Raw genomic sequence first — 20,523 nt, 5'->3', positions numbered from 1 at the left:
GAAAATATTTAGTCAAGTTCTCGATCTCTATTCCACAAGTGACACTGTAACCATCGTCCATTAGCGAGTTTAGAGTTGTTCCTGCTAGATTGTTTCCAGGAAGTAGCCTACTTGCATGAAAACCCGTTTCCGGAGAATACATTATGATCATATGTACATAAATCTAAAGATTATCGTTTTTTTTGCAAAATGTTTAATTGTGTTGCCGCGATTGTTTATCCATAAATTTTGCCGAAGCACATAGTTTTTGACCCTTGTTCAAAAGCTAGTTAGATTATATAATCGAGATGATAATTGCGCACGCATGTTTTGAACTTTTTTTTGCGCCAAAATAAAGTGTATGAGTTTATTGACATTTTATTGCATTTTACATTTTAATGTACGTTAAATATACAAGTCATATAAAAAATATACAATGACAAAGACAATTGATACAAGGCCTCTAGCCCAACATATACATGCCGACACATTTATATACAGTGAAATATTGTACAAGTAAAATTAAATTATGTTTAAACAAAAATCATTGAAGAGTTTCAAGAGTTTATTTCAAAGTACATTAGGGCAATATGCCAATGCGTACACAGTAGTATAACAAAACAAATAAGCATACAATACAATGAAATGGTCAATGCCAATACTTTATAAAACCTATATCATTAAGATACACAGTATTTTAAGCAATCAGAAAACGTAAACTAATAATAGAAGATACTACCACGTACTTAGTGACACAAGTATCAACAGGTCTCGAATTATATTACTGGTAAATAAATACAAAGGACAGATACCATCCAATTAATAAGGAAGTAAATCACAAAACAAAACAAAAGTACGTGTATATAAGAAACAGGATACAGCGTCTCATTAACTGTAAAGAATTAAAAATACACATTGATAAGTTTCTAATTTCTATTTCATTTTCTGAATTCATCAATGCAACAAATTTAGGTCTTTTCCAAGAGTGTTTTTTTATATCTTTTTTGCGTAATTCATGATAATTTTATAGCGAACATTCTTAAAGAAAGTGAAATCCATCTTCAAAAATAAAACATTTTTTACATTTCTTTTTATTAAAAGTTGCAGCATGCCCGAGTTGTTAATGCGACGGACAAGTAATCTAATGATCGCCTCATGGGATCAAACCCCTGTCAGGGGCAAGTTGTTGTTTTTTGAGCAAGAGACTTTGCACTCATTACTGGTTGGTTCCAGAACGGATTCGAAAGTGTGTCTATAAGCCTATAGCTTCCTACTACACAACTGAACTAAAATAAATTTTGTATAACACTAGGTTTATTCCACCTGCCAGTTAATATAATTTCAATCTCGAGTATTAATACCGGGACAGTGCAATTCTAAATTTTTCAATATAATTGTATATGTGAATGGCGATGAACCGATGTGTTCAAGTCAATCTTGTTGAATAAACTTCTGTTCTGTTCTGTTCAATATTAATACAGTTTAAGTACTTTTGAAATCTAAAATCTGAACATAATACATATGTACGAGCTCTAGTTGAGTTATTCATTTCTGAAAACCAATTTTGATAAAAACATCATTTGCTCTTTGTTTTACTAAACTAATAAATACATCTACATTGCCTACGCATACATCAAAAATCCAAGTGACTATAATAAATCTCTCACACTTATGACCCATGTTTTTTTGTTAGGTCTTACATGTAACTCTCTGTACAATAATTTATTTTAATATATTTACCTCTTCAAGCTGTATAATGTTAAGCCAGTATTTTATTACGCTTACAAATCTTCTACATTTCAAATTTGTTCTACCTAGTTCTCCATAAATAAAATTGTTCTGAGTTTGTATTCTGATGCCTAACAAATTTTTACAAAAATTGAAATGCACTTTTTCTAATTTACAACAATCATATATACCGCTTACCTTTGAAGCATAGTTCAAAATTAGTGAGATAAATTTATCAAAAAGGTCTACAGTTATACATGGGAATTTAATCAAATCTAGTTGTAATTTATATAATGCCAAGAAAGTATTTCAAAACAAGTATTTCAAGATTCACCAGTTGTAAAGACTACTCCTAAATAAGTAAAGTTTTGGCAATTTATAAATGTCACCTTTATATACGAATGAAATGTCTTAGTCTGCCTTTTTTAAAAATCATTATTTTAGTTTTCTTAATATTAACAGTTAATCTCCACTTATCACAATAATTCTCCAATAACAATAAACCTTTATGTAAAAAGAAATCTGGAAACAAATTGATCTATCAGAAGCATTAATTATGACAAAATTACATAAAAATTGCAGATTCGGTTTGACTTAGTCTGTACATGAGGGATAATGAATAAGTGTAACATCCCTCAAGTCCCCTAGCACCGGCTTGAGCGGTACTCATTTTTCAACACTTAATAGTACTGGTATCAATGATCCCGAAGGACCAGAAAAACAACACTGAAGTGAAGTGGGGGGCAACTTTTTACAGCTGCCACACAACACTTGAAACCGCTGTTGTGAAGTATAAAAATCTGGAAACAAAGTGATCCCTCGGAAGCATTAATCACAACAAAATAACATAAGAATTGCAGACTCGGTTTGATTGAGTCTGTACATGAGGGATAATGAATAAGTGCAACATCCCTCACGCCCCTAGCACCGGCTTGAGCGGTACTAAATTCTCAACACTTAATAGTGCTGTTATCAATGATCCCGAAATACCAGAAAAATATAACAACACTGAAGTGACGTACGGGGCAACTTTTTACAGCTGCCATACAGCACTTGAAACCGCTGTTGTGAAGTATAAAAATCTGGAAACAAAGTGATCCCTCGGAAGTATTAATCACTAAAAAATTACATAAGAATTGCAGACTCGGTTTGATTGAGTCTGTACATGAGGGATAATGAATGCGTGAAACATCCCTCACGCCCCTAGCACCGGCTTAAGCGGTACTCAATTCTCAACACCTCCCGAAGGACCAGAAAAATATAACAACACTGAAGTGAAGTACGTGGCAACTTTTTACAGCTGCCACACAGCCTTCTTCTGTTTCAGATAGAATAACGATGTCTCTTGCATATAAAAGTAAAAACAATTTTCTTCAAATTCAGTCATATAATAAAATATTCTTCTATGTCATTAAGATGCATGGTGATAAAGACTCTTCTTGTGGGGCGCCTAACACGCATGAAAATTCTTCACTCAAAACATTTGATTCTGGACCTTACACTTTCATACATTGATTTAATAACGTCTAACATTTTACCCCTTACACCATAGTTAATTAATTTAAAGGGTTAGGGTTGAATATATCTGCCTCATATTCATCAAGATTTTCAGGATTTAAACCCTCAACTAATTCTGCTATATCGTTATAGTCTATATTATTGATACTTGACTTAAATAATGCTTCAAATCTTGTATCCAACTGTAATAAGGAATAGTACTTTTTGTTGTTTTTTTCCCTACCATTTTCGTATTACCTTTTTACCAAAATGATTGAATCTTTAATATTTTCATCTAATTATAATACAAATTTGCTTTACTTTTTTACATTGGTTTTAGAAAAAAACATCATGCCTGTTTTAACAGTGTAATATATTTCAGAAGGGGTTTGGACTGGGCATTAGGCCACTTGACTATATACTGATTGAACATTTATCGGAGTGAAGAAAAGCGTTTTTCGAACGGGATTGTGTTATGCCTGCAATTTTGTTTGTTTGTAATATTTGTTAAATGAAACGACATACAAAAATACGCACTAAATAACTTCCGGGCAATTTCCACACAGTATAACCCACAGAGATGTATTTTTATCCGAAAGGTAGATCACTGTATAGCGGTCATTGGCGTCTAAAATGTACAGAGTAACCTGTGACGATAACGAAGGAGGTAGTTCTGATAATACTATCAATGTTTTAGATATACATTGATGTGGAAGGTCATACCTGCCTTTTATACACATTTCTAAGGTGGTGATGCCTTTTTGATAATTGATGCTGTTTTTTTTCTTCTTTTTGATGAATGATTTCAGCACCATCTATCAAAACGTCATTAAAATATCTTAAAAGAAAACAACAAAACGCAGTACCATCTTACAAAACCACAGCACCATCTATCAAACCACATTTATTAAACCACAGCACCATCTATCAAACATCTTCATCATTTAACAAAACCACAGTACCATCTGACAAAATGACCTCAGCATTTAACAAAACCACAGCACCATGTATCAAACCACAGCACCATCTATCAAAACAACATCACTGTTAAACAAAACGACTGCAACATCTGACAAAACAACATCACTGTTTAAAAAACAACAGCGCCATCTATCAAAACGACACCACAAGTTATCGAAACGACATTGGCATCTATGAAAACTACAGCAACATTTATTCAACCCACAGCACTATCTGACAAAACGATAATATCCTTTATCAAAAGGTCATCATGATTTAAGAAGTATGTATAGGCGGCAGTCATGGCGTTCCATACATTGAATATACAACATATATCTATATTATACATTTTCTCTCTATTTTTGCTAACAAAGATACGCTTTTATATATGACATAATACAGAGAGGTGTACAATTTATACAGACTCTAAAGAATTAAAAGTTAAAAAATGAAGAAGTTTTTGGTTGAGGAGATGCTAAATATAAAAAAGCAACAAAAAAGTAAAATCGAAATGGACAAGAAAAATGAAGCTTGTGGTAAACATTAGATATCTCTTAAATATTTTACAGCTTGGTTTATCAGGGTTTCTCAATAGACCAACTCTCGTCCATAAAATATGACATGATGATATCTCAAACTATTTCATTGTTCGTACGTTTAGATATTTACATAATTCCCTATTCATCTTAGCAAAAACTCTTCTACTTTAAAGCAGCACGCCTCCAGATTCATGCTAATTTTCATGAAAATTTTGAAAATGTATTTCAATGTATCATATTGTGAAATAACCAAATGGAATCCATTTACACATCATCAAAGGCACTTACAAGTCATGTAAATTACCAAAAAGTGGTCAAAATATGCATAAATAGCCCTAACTGCGTTAGTAACGCAGTAAAAATATAGTTGTAAAAACTAAAAAACCTGTCATTAACCGCACAAAACATGTAAAATATTACTTGAATCTTGCATTATTTTACGTTTCCTAAAATCGTAGTACATATTTCTCAAATTTGATTTTATTGAAATATTTTGACTCATCTGGAGGCACAAGATATATATTATGAAAACAATATGTTATTATTTTGTTTCAGTTGGATCGATGAACTTCATTTTACGAAATGGTATATGCGAGGTTGATGTACAAAATAAACATGTTATCGCTCTAAAATTTGTTCTGTCTTCTCTATATCAATAAAATTCAAATAAGTCAGATAAAATAGAGACGTTATCAAACAAATATGTCAAGTGGTCGTTTTATCATTTTACTCTGATTTATGATATTGATTACGCGAGAACATGTGATTAAAACATGTGATTTTATCAATATCCTACAATAATGATAAAGTCGCGAACTTAGCAAACTTGCGGTAAACTTATATGACTAGTGACCTAATGGTGGCTAATCGCATGAGTTCAAACCCTGTTGTTTCCTACTTTACACTCATTGCTTAGCATTGGTTGTTTTCAGGAACGATCGAGTTTATCTATTTTCTTATAGCTTCCATTACATTCGAACTAAAATAAATTATATATAAATTAAGTCAAACACTCAAAATAAAAGCGTTGAAGGCACTGATGTTGTTCAGTCCAGCTTAGTCATTAAGTTTCAAAAATCCATATAGATGTATGTCCGAATGATAAACTATTTTCAAAGGCATTTGCAAAGAATGCATCTTATGAAGCACGTGTTATTACATTCAAACCATGAAAATATGTAAAAAAGGATAAAATTTCATCTGCAATCCTTTGAATAATAAAACTAAAAAACAAAAAACGTTTAGACCTTTTTTCTGTTGAGCCTATCACGATAAGAACTATTTAGTGAACAATAATTATTTGGTTGTTAGTGATAAAGTGAGTTGGATTTTTTTCGGACGAAATCCGTCTGAGAACAGTTTGACTTCCTGTAAGAGGGTCAGTATACTCTTCCGAAATAAAAAAAAAACAGCAACATTAATCTATTCTCTATTATGTATTAACTATAGAAAAAAAGAAGAAAAGAGGCGGTCTTAGTATTTAATAGATTTCATTCTCTTTCGCATGATAGAATTTAACATCTGATATTGTTTTAAAATATGATAAACAAGATCAACAAGGAAAGGCGGCGTTCAATGAACGCAACCCCCACATGACCCAGCAACAAGAACCAATGGCAAGGAGCCCAGGGGGACCCCAAACAAAAACAGGACAGGGCAAAGACAGAGCACGGACAGGTTAATCATTAAATGATAATTAATTTGTAACTGATTAGGAATTCAAGGAAAATAAAAATAGGCCCACAAAGGGGAAGGTGACAGGAGACAGGGGGGGGGGGGTTGGGAGGGGGTGGGAGTAATCAAAGAAATAAAAACTAGAGGCAATGGGGAAGATACTTACCGTAGACGAGAAAACAACAAGGGACACAAGCAAAAGTGTCACCAAAACAGTATGAAACAACATAAGACATACATCTGAGGAACACAGTGGGGCGCTTAAGACGACACAAGCAACGAAATGTTCCTTTTTTTAATATCTAAATTATTCAGGCGTTTGTTTGACTATGTATGAATCACAGTGAATAGTGTGCTTTCATATTGACAGCTCTAGACTTTTTCCCTTTAATTTCAAGCTACCATACCTAATTATATAAGTGTACCGTAAAATGACATGTTACATAATACTTTAAGAGTCAAACAACAATTTATCATTTATTCACAGTAGTACCGTAGTCTTGATTTTTAAGATGTAAATATAGAAATAATATATTCAAAGTGCATTTTACATTATCATATACAGGAAAATATATAATAGCAACATTATTTGATCAACGATAATAGTAGGTCAACAATATAATTTAATGTCATTTTGATAAAAATAGAGATGTAAGCTTTAGAACTTTACATGAAAAGAACATAACTGAAATTGTATTCAAGACTTACACAAAGTACATCATTTTACAAAACATAACATACAATAGTCACATGGCACTTGGTGGTCATGAATATAGAAGTATTATTTCTGGTCCAGTATATTATCGTCTTAATTAAATATAGATATAAACAACTACATACATAGTTCCTACATGGTAATCAACTAATCATTTTCTACATATTATAAGACAAAATATACCTCCTTTTGACATAATTCTACTGTGAATATTAACACTTTATACCATGATTGATACATGAGTTTACTTTACCATACATTCGTGGGAATTTGAAGTAAATGACCTCTTATACATAAAGTTTAAATGATTTCAATCATAAGATGTTCCTATATACAATCAAGGTCCTTTCGGAAAATCAACAAATACTCAATATAAACTTTAATTTTCATTTAAATATTCTTGTAATTCAAATTATAATATGTTAGAGAAAATAGTCATTTTTGTGTGAAAATAATCTTGACTTGAGCTTTGTGACTAGATCCCATCGTGGCGACTACATGACAAACATCGTCCTCGATGGAAATTTGTGAAATTTCGCGGTTAAACTTCTTTTTGTCGTACTTTACCACATCCGAAACATTACCCATATTATCATACATACTGTAGAAGCAATCTTGTCCTTTTGGATGTTCTATGTGTCCTGGTTTTGTGAGACCTACAGCAAGGGTGTTGTCGTAAAAGTCATGGTTAAATGGTGCACACCACATAACAATAAGGCGACGTTGTTCACGGTCATCTGTAGATTCTATAAGCCATGAAACTGTCCCGTATGAACCTGTAGCAGTATAGCCAGTCTTACGAGCTATCATTGCTTCCCTCGTCTCAGGAAATATAGTAACAGGTGGAATTGATAAAACCCCGCCATTTATATAAGCCTGAGGCTTTGTCAGAGAACAATTTGTCCTGTTATCAATCTGTATTCCACAAGTGACACTGTAACCATCGTCCATTAGCGAGTTTAGAGTTGTTCCTGCTAGATTGTTTCCAGGAAGAAGCCTATTTGCATGAAAACCCGTTTCCGAAGAATCCATTATGATCATACATAAACCTAAAGAAAATAGCTTAAAGTTTTCAAAATGTTCAAAACCGAATATGTGTTGCCGCGATTGTTATCCATAAATTATGTCGAAGCACATAGTTTTATCTCAAGATAACGTTATTTGACCCTTGTTCAAAAGCTAGTTTGATTACAGTATCGAGATGATAATTGCGCGCCCATGTCTTGAAATCATTTTTGGCCATTATAAAGTGTACGAGTTTAATGACATTATATTGCATATTTATATCTTTACGTACATTATATATACAAGTCATATCAATAACTATACAATGACAAAGACAATGGCACAAAGTTCATTGATATTAGGCCTCTAGTTCAACATATACATGTCAATACATTTATATACAGTGAAATATTGTACAAGTAAAATAATGTTTAAACAAAAATCTTGTCACTTTCTATACAGCGGTGCATCTCTTCACATTTTATCCATGATTCTGGGAAAAACGTCGTTGTAAATTTTATTAAAACATATACAAAATACTAATAACTTTTCAATTAAAAAAAAACAAACAAAAAAAAAACACGAATATTTTAGGAATAGTGCCATCTTCTCAATACTAGAACATTTGTTTCATGTTTTTACTGTTTTCAAGATTTCTTCATCATTGAAGAGTTCCAAGAGTATATTTCAAAGTACATTAGGGCAAAATGCCAATGCGTACACAGAAGTATAACAGAACTAATAAGCATACAATACAATGAAATGGTCAATGCCAATACTTTATAAAAACTATATCATTAAGTTACACAGTATTTTAAACAATCAGAAAACGTTAACTAATAATAGAATATACTATCACGTACTTAGTGACACAAGTATCAACAGGTCTCAAATTATATTACTGGTAAATAAATACAAAGAACAGATACCATCCAATTAATAAGGAAGTAAATCACAAAACAAAACAAAAGTACGTGTATATAAGAAACAGTGATACAGCGTCTCATTAACTGTAAAGAATTAAAAATACACATTGATAAGTTTCTAATTTCTATTTCATTTTCTGAATTCATCAATGCAACAAATTTAGGTCTTTTCCAAGAGTGTTTTTTTTTTTATCTTTTTTGCGTAATTCATGATAATTTTATAGCGAACATTCTTAAAGAAAGTGAAATCCATCTTCAAAAATAAAACATTTTTTACATTTCCTTTTATTAAAAGTTGCGGCATTCCCGAGTTGTTAATGCGACGGACAAGTAATCTAATGATCGCCTCATGGGATCAAACCCCTGTCAGGGGCAAGTTGTTGTTTTTTGAGCCAGAGACTTTGCACTCATTACTGGTTGGTTCCAGAACGGATTCGAAAGTGTGTCTATAAGCCTATAGCTTCCTACTACACAACTGAACTAAAATAAATTTTGTATAACACTAGGTTTATTCCACCTGCCAGTTAATATAATTTCAATCTCGAGTATTAATACCGGGACAGTGCAATTCTAAATTTTTCAATATATATGTACAATTGTATATGTGAATGACGATGAACCGATGTGTTCAAGTCAATCTTGTTGAATAAACTTCTGTTCTATTCTGTTCAATATCAATACAGTTTAAGTACTTTTGAAATTTAAAATCTGAACATAATACATATGTACGAGCTCTAGTTGAGTTATTTATTTCTGAAAACAAATTTTGATAAAAACATCATTTGCTCTTTGTTTTACTAAACTAATAAATACATCTACATTGCCTACACATACATCAAAAATCCAAGTGACTATAATAAAACTCTCACACTTATAAGCCATGTTTTCTGTTAGGTCTTACATGTAACTCTCTGTACAATAAATCATAACCTATTTTAACATATTTACATCTTCAATCTGTATGATGTTAAGCCAGTATTTTATTACGCTTACAATTCTTCTATATTTCAAATTTATTCTACCTAGTTCTCCATAAATAAAATTGTTCTGGGTTCGTATTCTGACGCCTATCAAATTTTTACAAAAATTAAATGCACCTTTTCTAATTTACAACAATCATATATTCCGCTTACCTTTGAAGCATAGTTCAAAATGAGTGAGATAAATTTATCAAACAGGTCTAGTTTATGTTTCACAGTTATACATGGGAATTTAATCAAATCTAGTTGTAATTTATATAATGCACAGAAAGTATTTCAAAACAAGTATTACAAGATCCACCAGTTGTTAAGACTACCCCTAAATATGTATAATTTTGGCAATTTCTAAATGTTCCCCTTAATATACAAATGAAATGTTATGCCTAAGTCTGCCTTTTCTAAAAATCATTAGTTTAGTTTTCTTAATATTAACAGTTAATCTCCACTTATCACAATAATTCTCCGATAACAATAAACCTTTATGTAAAAAAAAAATCTGGAAACAAAGTGATCTACCGGAAGCATTAATCACAACAAAATTACATATAAAAAACAGATTCGGTTTGACTGAGTCTGTACATGAGGGATAATGAATAAGTGCAATATCCCTCAAGCCCCCCTAGCACCGGCTGAGCGGTACTCATTTTTCAACACTTAATAGGACTGGTATCACTGATCCCGAAGGACCAGAAAAACAACACTGAAGTGAAGTAGGGGGCAACTTTTTACAGCTGCCACACATCACTTGAAACCGCTGTTATGAAGTATAAAAATCCTCTGAAGCATTAATCACAGCAAAATTACGTAAGAATTGCAGACTTGGTTTGATTGAGTCTGTACATGAGGGATAATTAATAAGTGCAACATCCCTCACGCCCCCCTAGCACCGGCTTGAGCGGTACTCAATTATCAACACTAAATAGTGCTGGCATCATTGATCCCGAAAGACCAGAAAAATATAACAACACTGAAGTGAAGTAGGGGCAACTTTTTACAGCTGCCATACAGCACTTGGCTGCCGAAGTTATGAAGTATAAAAATCTGGAAACAAAGTGATCCGTCGGAAGCATTTATCACTACAAAATTACATAAGAATTTCAGACTCGGTTTGATTGAGTCTGTACATGAGGGATAATGAATGAGTAAAACATCCCTCACGCCCCTAGCACCGGCTTGAGCGGTACTCAATTCTCAACACCTCCCGAAGGACCAGAACAACATAACAACACTGAAGTGAAGTCGGGGGCAACTTTTTACAGTTGCCACACAGCCTTCTTCTGTTTCAGATAGAATAACGATATCTCTTGCATTTAAAAGTAAAAACAATTTTCTTCAAATTCATTCATATAATAAAATATTCTTCTATGTCATTAAGATACATGGTGATAAAGACTCTCCTTGTGGGGCGGCTAACACGCATGAAAATTCTTCACTCCAAACATTTGATTCTGGACCTTACACTTTCGTACATTGATTTAATAACGTCTAACATTTTACCCCTTACACCATAGTTAATTAATTTAAACCTAGGGTTAGGGTTGAATACATCTGCCTCATATTCATCAAGATTTTAAGGATTTAAACCCTCAACTAATTCTGCTATATCGTTATAGTCTATATTACTGATACTTGACTTAAATAATGCTTCACATCTTGTATCCAATTGTAATAAGAAATAGTATTTTTTGTTGTTTTCTCCCTACCATTTACGTATTACCTTTTTACCAAAATGATTAAATCTTTAATATTTTCATCTGATTATAAAACAAATTTGCTTTACTTTTTTAATATGGTTTTAGAAAAAAACATCATGCCTGTTTTAACAGTAGTATATATCAGAAGGGGTTTGGTGAACTGTTGTCCACTGGGCATTAGGCCACTGGACTATATACTGATTGAACATTTATCGGAGTGAAGAAAAGCGGTTTTCGAACGGGATTGTGTTATGCTTACAATTTTGTTTGTTTGTAATATTTGTTAAATGAAACGACATACAAAAATACGCACAGAATAACTTCCGGGCAATTTCCACACAGTATAAGCCAAAAGATGTATTTTTATTCAAAAAGTAGATCACTGTATAGCGGTCATTGGCATCTAAAATGTACAGAGTAACCTGTGACGATAACGAAGGAGGTAGTTCTGATAATACTATCAATGTTTAAGTTATACGTTGATGTGGAAGGTCATAGCTGCCTTTTATTCACACTTCTAAGGTGGTGATGCCTTTTTGATAGTTGATGCTGTTGTTTTTGTTTTTTTTGATGAATGATGTCAGCACCATCTATCAAATGCCATCAAAATATCTTAACAGAAAACAACAAAACGCAGTACAATTTTACAAAAAAACAACACAGCACCATCTATCAAACCACAGTTATAAAACCACAGCACCATCTATCAAACATCTTCATCATTTAACAAAACCATAGTACCATCTTTCAAACCACAGTTATAAAACCACAGCACCATCTATCAAACCACAGTTATTAAACCACAGCACCATCTATCAAACATCTTCAGAATTTAACAAAACCACAGCACCATGTATCAAACCACAGCACCATCTATCAAACCGACAATACAAGTTATCGAAACGATATTCGCATCTATGAAAACTAAAGCAACATTAATTCAACCCACAGCACTATCTGACAAAACGATAATATCCTTTATCAAGAGGTCATCACAATTTAAGAAGTATGTATAGGCGGCAGTCATGGCGTTTCATACATTGAAGATACATGTTTATCTATATCAGACATTTTTTCTCCTTTTTTCTAACAAGGCTACGCTATTATATATGACATAATAAACAGAGGTGTACATACAGCAAGCATAATATATACAAACCCTAAAGTACGAAAAGATAAATGTTAGAAGTTTTTGGTTGAAGATATGATTAATATAAAAAAGCAACACAAAGTAAAATCGAAATGGACAAAAAATAAAGCTTATGGTAAACATAAGATATCTTTTGAATACAGCTTGGTTTATCAAGGTTTCTCAATAGGCCAGCTAAAATATGAAATGATGATATCTCAAACTATTTCATTGTTCGTGCGTTTAGATATTTACATAATTTCCTATTCATCTTAGTACAAACTCTTCTACTTTAACTTCAATAGCACAAGATATATATTATGAACAAATATGTCATTATTTTGTTTCAGTTAGATCGATGAACTTCATTTGGACAAATGGTCTACGTGAGGTTGATGTTCAAAGCTCTAAAATTTGTTCTGTCTTCTCTATATCAATAAAATTCAAATAAAGTCAGATAAAATACAGACGTTTTCAAACAAATATGTCAAGTGCACGTTTTATCATTTTACTCTGATTTATGATATTGATTACGCGGGAACATGCATGTGCTTAAAACATGTGTTTTTATCCTACAATAATGAAAAAGTCGCGAACTTAGCAAACTTGCGGTAAACTTATATGACTAGAGATCTAATGGTGACTAATCGCATGAGCTCAAACCCTGTTGTTTCCTACTTTACACGCATTGTTTAGCATTGGTTGTTTTCAGAAACGATCGAGTTTATCTATTACCTTATAGCTTACTAAAATAAATTATATATAAATTAAGTCAGACACTCAAAATCAAAGCGTTGAAGGCACTGATGTTGTTCAGTCCAGAATAGTCATTAAGTTTCAAAAATCCATATACATGTATGTCCGAATGATAAAGATTGTACATAAACTATTTTAAAGGCATTGCAAACAATGCATCTTATATGTAGCACGTGTTATTACATTCAAACCATGAAAATATATAAAAAATGATAAAATTTCATTTCACACTTAAACAATACTCATACATCAATAAAGTAAACTCAATTCAAAAAGGGCTGCATAAGTCATACTTAATAGACCGACACGTTCACCAACATTAGATCTTTTGAATAAACTTAAATGGCTGAAATTCAATTTTAGAGTGAAATACCACACCATAGTAATGGTGTATAAATCTAACAATCTGGCACCGTTATATTTGAGTGAAATTTTTAGTTTCTCTCACAATGAATTACATAATTTACGCTCAATCGCTCATAAAGATCTTGTTCTTATTTCAGTATTGACGTTTGGAAATAATTACCTATTACTATCAAACAATGTTCGACTTTACAATCTTTCAAAAATTATTTTCTAAGTTTACAGTTAGATACATGCTGAAAATTGATCACTTTATATTTAATTGTTTTAAATGTTGATATCATCATTTTTTTAATCATAACAAGTTTTTCTATAATTACTACGAGTGTCAGTCGGATGAATGAATAAAAAATATCTAACCTTTACATTCAAGAATATAAATAATATACATATTTTTTTATATACATTTGTATACCAAAAGATTTTAAATATTTGAATAGATCTACATTTTTTTCTTTGTTAAGATAATATATGACATGTAGTGTCAAAGATGGAAATTGATGGCGACCGACCATTAGCCCTTTCACATGAACCAAAGTCGTATCAAACTAAACTTGTGATGCACGCATACATAAGTAACATGTATTTATGACAGGTTTTTATTCATATCCGGTACCTTACATTTAAAAAACAACTCGAAAGCTCTTCATTACTTGAAGCTATATTATTTATTTATATTCCTTTTATTAATCGTTTTGAGTTATAAAAGAAGGGACAGTTTTTTAATCTTAATCCCATCATTGTTAAATGACTTGTTATTAATGCAAAATGTTCAATACTTATTTTTTCTGAATCTGGCTTTTTATATTCGCAGCAAGATCTTCAAATTTCTTCGGTCTGATATGTATCTTGACTTGAGCTTTGTGACTGGATCCCATTGTAGCAACTACCTGGTACTCAGCGTCCTCAAAGATGATTGGTGAGAAATCGCGGACAAACTCTTTCTTTATATACGGCAAAATGGCGACCTTCTCATCATAATACATTTTGAAAACTTTGCTTTATGGGTTAATTTATTATAGAAGATTAGCCGATTGCTTTACTATAGACATAGTAAGGTTAAATGCCGAACATTGTTTAAGCATTTCCCCACCTCAAACCCTCCACGTTTACCCCTTCACATTTTTTCAAAGGTATTTTTTACATATTTTATTTTATAGTATAACCTATATTTAAGAATGTAGCAGTTGAATGCTTGTAAAATAATCATCTATTTATACTATTTGGATTAAATACGTTTAAACTAAACAAATATATTTTATATTTTGAAAGAGGTCGAAAATCAACCGTTCTAGTAACAAGTTCGCTTGTACCCACACATCGACATTATTTGATATCAAATTGTTAACATGGGAAATTTTCAAAGAAATTGACGAAATCTACCATAACACAAACGTCATCAAGTCTATAGTGAAATTAACAATTAAAAGAATTTCAATATTTGACTCTCAAGAAAGAACGGTTGCTTATTACATTGAATGTGCATGTAGTTATTAAAAGCGATAACGCCAAAAATACACCAATTTACTGACAAACAAATGAAATAAATGATTTTCAAAATGAAATATTCATTCATGTTAAGGCCTTTCAAAATCTAGACTATGAGTTGGAGTTTAGCTATTTTTTTATTTGAAACTTACTTGTAAAAAGACTGTAACTCAATAAGATACTTTTGCATTTTGAAATCTTTGATTGACATTATTTCCTTATTATTTATTACGTACATGGTTTCATTACAATCTTACAAGTTATTTGCAAAATATACACCTTGGTGTCTATTTTTTGCAGTCAACGTTTTAATTTGTCATTGACGTCAAAATTGATAAAACTTGTTGCCCTTTGTTACTATAAATTCTACATCGCAGGCGATGTCGTGATCGTACTGTCACGCCATTTCAAAACATCATGCGTTTTTATTCTGGGAAACTGCTGATAACGTAATTGATTTATCCGACAGTGGCTATGATGCATTGTGGCTTCTTTACAGTAAGCGTTTCATTATCTTCATTTGATAAAAGCTCAAAGTAATGTTGTTAACACTTCATTACATACGAGTATCTTTCGAAGTGAAGCCATTAGCATTAAACGTCCTGTATCATATAGTCATAATAACATAATTTAGGTGATGTTACAATAAATTGTTCATAATACACTTCAAAAATGTTTTCAGAGAAGTAATTAATAACAGATATTCATTTAGATTAAGCAATTAACAATACAAATACAATCATACAAAATGTTTTCAGATATGTTATTCTAACAGTATAAAAGTTTGTCAGAGTTTCTTACCATTAGAGAAAGAAATAAATATCTTGACATATTATTTAGTTGTTGTTTTTTCTGATGACATTAAAGTTTCCATTTTCTGAAGTGTAGGCCAACGGCAAAAATTTAAACTTTTACGAAGGTTAACATATTTTCGAACGAATAAATTTTGGAATTCAGTTATCAATGACGTTCATTTTACATTGTTGACATAGTATATTTCTCTTTCTCTTGGAACTCTATTGTGCCAACCAATTTCACTTTCTGTATTATGTGATGATAACGTCAATTGCGTCAGTTGTTCTCTATTTATTTTATGTTTACAAAAGTTAAGATTTTTTTCGAATTCAAGGTCATGCTTGTACATACTTTATGTTTGTAATCTACTTGAATTACTTATTTCTGAATATCAAGATTGTTTATATATATCAAATATTCTATTTTTATGAATATCTGAAATGATATTATATTATGATCTTTGTTGTAGCCATAACAAAGGAATTCTTATGTCGACAAGTATTGCTTTCAATTATTTCCGTTATACGATATTATTATTATTATTATTTTCTTCCATTACATTAAACTTGTATATTACCTATTACCTATATACCTCCAAAACATAAGCTAGAATTGTTCGATAAGCTTGTATCCCCTATCTTGAACTATTGTTGTGAAGTTTGTTGTTTTGCAAATAATTTAGCTATTGAGAAAGTACATTTGCAATTTTGCAAAAAATTACTTGGTGTAAAAAAGTCTACACAGAATGATTTCATATATGGCGAGTTAGGCAGAGTATCATTTAAAACTATACAAATGTTTAAGGCTATCAAATATTGGTTACGAATTTTGCAAGCAAAACAAAACAAATATATCTTTATTGTTTATAATTTATTGAAGACGGACGTAGAATTGTGTCCAAATAAAACAAACTGGTGTACATTATTGAAAGATTTACTATGTTCTCTTGGATTTGTTGATGCGTGGATTTTTCAAGGCGTTGGTAATACCGAAATGTTTCTTTCTGTTGTTCAACAAAGATTAAGTGATCAATTTATACAGAACTGGAATGCAAGACTTAACCAATCAAGTAGGGCTCTATTTTATAACACAATTGCATCATTTAGATTTCAACCATATTTGGAATGCTTTAATATTCATAAATTTTGTCAATCATTTACTCGTTTAAGGGTATCATCTCACAGATTACACATTGAAGCCGGTCGATGGACCAGACCCACCAGAACACCTATTAGTGATAGAAAATGTATAACATGTAATAAGGTAGAAGATGAATATCATTTTATTATTGAATGTGTAATGTACATTGATATTAGGAAAAAATATATTGCCAGAAAATATTGGATACGGCCTAGCATGTATAAATTTGTAGATCTTATGAACTCAGAAAATAAGAACATACTTAAAAACTTAGGAATATATATAAACAAAGCATTTATTATTAGAAATACTTTGCTATATGATTAACAATACAAATTTGTCCAGTTGTAATGTTCATGTTAAAAAAAAAATACATAATATCCATATGATTTGTCTTGCACTTTCGTTTCGGCAAGACAGATATAATTATGGAGAAAATTAAAACGTTGTACATAATTATATATAATATGTTTTCTATTGATATGAATGTCATGTTTATATGATAAGGTTAGCAATTAAGTCAGCTCGAAGGTCTCTTTGCAACTTAACATGAATAGCCAAATCACTTTTGAAATTGGACTTTCGAAGTTTTCAAAAATCCAAAATGAAAGATAAAGATTTGTTACAATTATTAAATCTGCAATTGATGCGAAGGGACTTTAGATTTTAAGGATGTGTGTATAAATATATGGCAATGCGTTTATGTATTAAAATTCAATTAATTTACAACAAATATATTATAGCCTATTGGAATAAAATAAAATGTCTACTGTCTACTATATTTTTCATATTAATGATTTATTTTCTTAGCCCAAAATTTTTACTATTTTTCTTTTTTTAATCATAATAATTTTGCTTTGTATTCTCATTTGATACCGTCCCAGACCAGCTATATTAATCAATCGATTTTTTAACGCTAAATGTCTTTTTAACAATTAACCCTCGTGAATGCCTTTTATTTCGGCGTCGTAATTTAGGATTGATACCACCAAAGATTGAAATAGTAAACATTTTTCTTGTGTAGATTGGTCTGATTAATTAAAACAATTAGCAAAATATGTAAAAGAAACTAAGAATGTTGAGCAAGTTTCTTTTGTGTACGATGCATGTGAAACTGCCATTTTTAAACAAGTTTTTGAAATATATATATCATGTACATAATTGGACGTCACTAGGACACAAAGCACTGACTTTGAATTGGACTGAATTATGGCCCTTTATGAAATCTTTGTGAAAGTTATCTCTAAAAGTTTAAAACTGCTAAGGATATTCAAAAACGTATTACACGTGTGCATGTTCATGTTTTCTTTTGGAATTAAACTAGAAAGTCCAGTTTCATGTCTAATATCTCTGACATGAATTCTTAGTTACATGTAACAAAAGTCCTTTATGAACACAATTCTTTGTTCTTTATCTTAGACTAAGATGTTATACATTTGCAAAGGTAATGCTACAATATTCAAGGGTTTGTTTGACTATGAAGCACTGTAAATAGAAAATAGCATATATCATACCTTATTTTATATAAGTGTACCATAAAATGACATGTTTTCACAATACTTTTTTAAGAAAATGAAGCTGAAAGTCAATCAAAATTTGATAACTTATTTACAGAAGTACAATAGTCTTGAATTTTAAAATGTAAATATAGATATATGCAAAATAATAAAATGACAAATCATTTTACATTTCATACACAGAAAAATAAATTCAATTATACCAACATTATTTAATAAACAATGATAGAACTAAGATAAACACTATTATTTTCTTTGATAAGAATAGAGATGTAAGTTTTATTACATGTACTTTACATGAACAGAACATATCTTATTCAAAACTTCAAGACAATGTATACTAATATACAATAGTCACGTGACATTTGATGGTCATGAATATAGAAGTATCTTTTCTGGTCCAATAATCGTCTTAAATATAAATATAAACAACTATATATATAGTTCCTACATGGAGAATCAACCAATCATTTTCTACATATTTTAAGACAAAGATAAATTACCTCTTTTGACATAATCATACAGTGTATTTAAACACTTCAGAAAAATAATCACCATGATTAATATAGGAGTTTACTTTTTGGGTACGAAGGTATTTAACTTAAAGTTTAAATGATTTCAAACATAAGACGTACCTATATACAATCATGTCCTTTAAGAAAATCAAAAATAACATTAACGTTTAATTTCTTTTAAGTTGTTCGTGTCTTGTACCACAAATAACAATACGTTCAAAAGGAAAAAAATCATTTTTGTGTAAAAAGAATCTTGACTTGGGCTTTGTGACTGGATCCCATCGTGGCGACTACCTGATAGTCAGAGTCCTGGTAGATGATTGGTGAAATGTCGCGGTTAAATTCTTTTTTGCCGTACTTTATCAGTTCTGTAATATGTCTATTATCATACATACTTGCGAAGCATTTCTGTCCTATCGGATGTTCTATGTATCCTGGTTTCGTGAGACCTACAGCAAGGGTGTTGTTGTAAAAGTCATGGTTAAATGGCGCAGACCACATAACAATAAGGCGACGTTGTTCACGGTCATCTGTAGATTCTATAAGCCATGACACTGTCCCGTATGAACCTGTAGCAGTATAGCCAGTCTTTCGAGCTATCATTGCTTCCCTCGTCTCAGGAAATATAGTAACAGGAGGAATTGATAATACCCCGCCATTTATATAAGCCCGAGGCTTTGTTAGAAAATATTTAGTCAAGTTCTCGATCTCTATTCCACAAGTGACACTGTAACCATCGTCCATTAGCGAGTTTAGAGTTGTTCCTGCTAAACTGTTTCCGGCACGAACATAACCAGCCTGAACGTCCATTTCCGAGGTATTCATTATAAATATATGTATACAAATCCAAAGAGTATCGCTAAAACGTTTAAAAATGTTCAAAACTGAATATATATCTTGTCACGCTTGCTGCCCATCAATTATGTTGAATGACATTGTTTTATCTCGGAAATTCGAAGTTGGACCGTGTCCAAAAGCGAGTTAGTTTACATAACATACGCCCTCTCGTGATGATAATTGCGCGCATATGATTAGTATAATATACAGGATATTGAATAACTTTAAGTTACACACCTCCTCTACTGTTTGTGACAGGTCAATATTTTTCGGATAGACCTGATTA

At 31.3% G+C, this 20,523-nt stretch overlaps 2 protein-coding genes across 2 annotated transcripts; both read right to left on the bottom strand.

Moving 5' to 3' along the window:
• Positions 1 to 6,700: 6,700 nt before the first annotated feature.
• LOC132750480 (tereporin-Ca1-like) lies at positions 6,701 to 8,228 on the bottom strand. Its single transcript, XM_060740476.1, has one exon. The coding sequence runs from the start codon at positions 8,131 to 8,133 to the stop codon at positions 7,528 to 7,530; it is 606 nt and encodes a 201-aa protein (XP_060596459.1). The 5' UTR covers positions 8,134 to 8,228; the 3' UTR covers positions 6,701 to 7,527.
• Positions 8,229 to 14,605: 6,377 nt separating this feature from the next.
• On the bottom strand, positions 14,606 to 20,461 carry LOC132750477 (tereporin-Ca1-like). Its single transcript, XM_060740472.1, has 2 exons — positions 19,645 to 20,461; positions 14,606 to 14,944 (listed from the first exon to the last, which is right to left on the bottom strand). The coding sequence occupies exons 1-2, from the start codon at positions 20,223 to 20,225 to the stop codon at positions 14,725 to 14,727; spliced, it is 801 nt and encodes a 266-aa protein (XP_060596455.1). The 5' UTR covers positions 20,226 to 20,461; the 3' UTR covers positions 14,606 to 14,724.
• Positions 20,462 to 20,523: the final 62 nt, after the last annotated feature.

This window comes from Ruditapes philippinarum, unplaced genomic scaffold (assembly GCF_026571515.1).
Source record: "Ruditapes philippinarum isolate M1 unplaced genomic scaffold, ASM2657151v2 ctg630_1_1_1_1, whole genome shotgun sequence".
Classification (NCBI taxonomy): Eukaryota; Metazoa; Mollusca; class Bivalvia; order Venerida; family Veneridae; genus Ruditapes; species Ruditapes philippinarum.
Note: the sequence above shows the minus strand (reverse complement) of the source record. Positions and strands in the feature narration are given on the sequence as shown.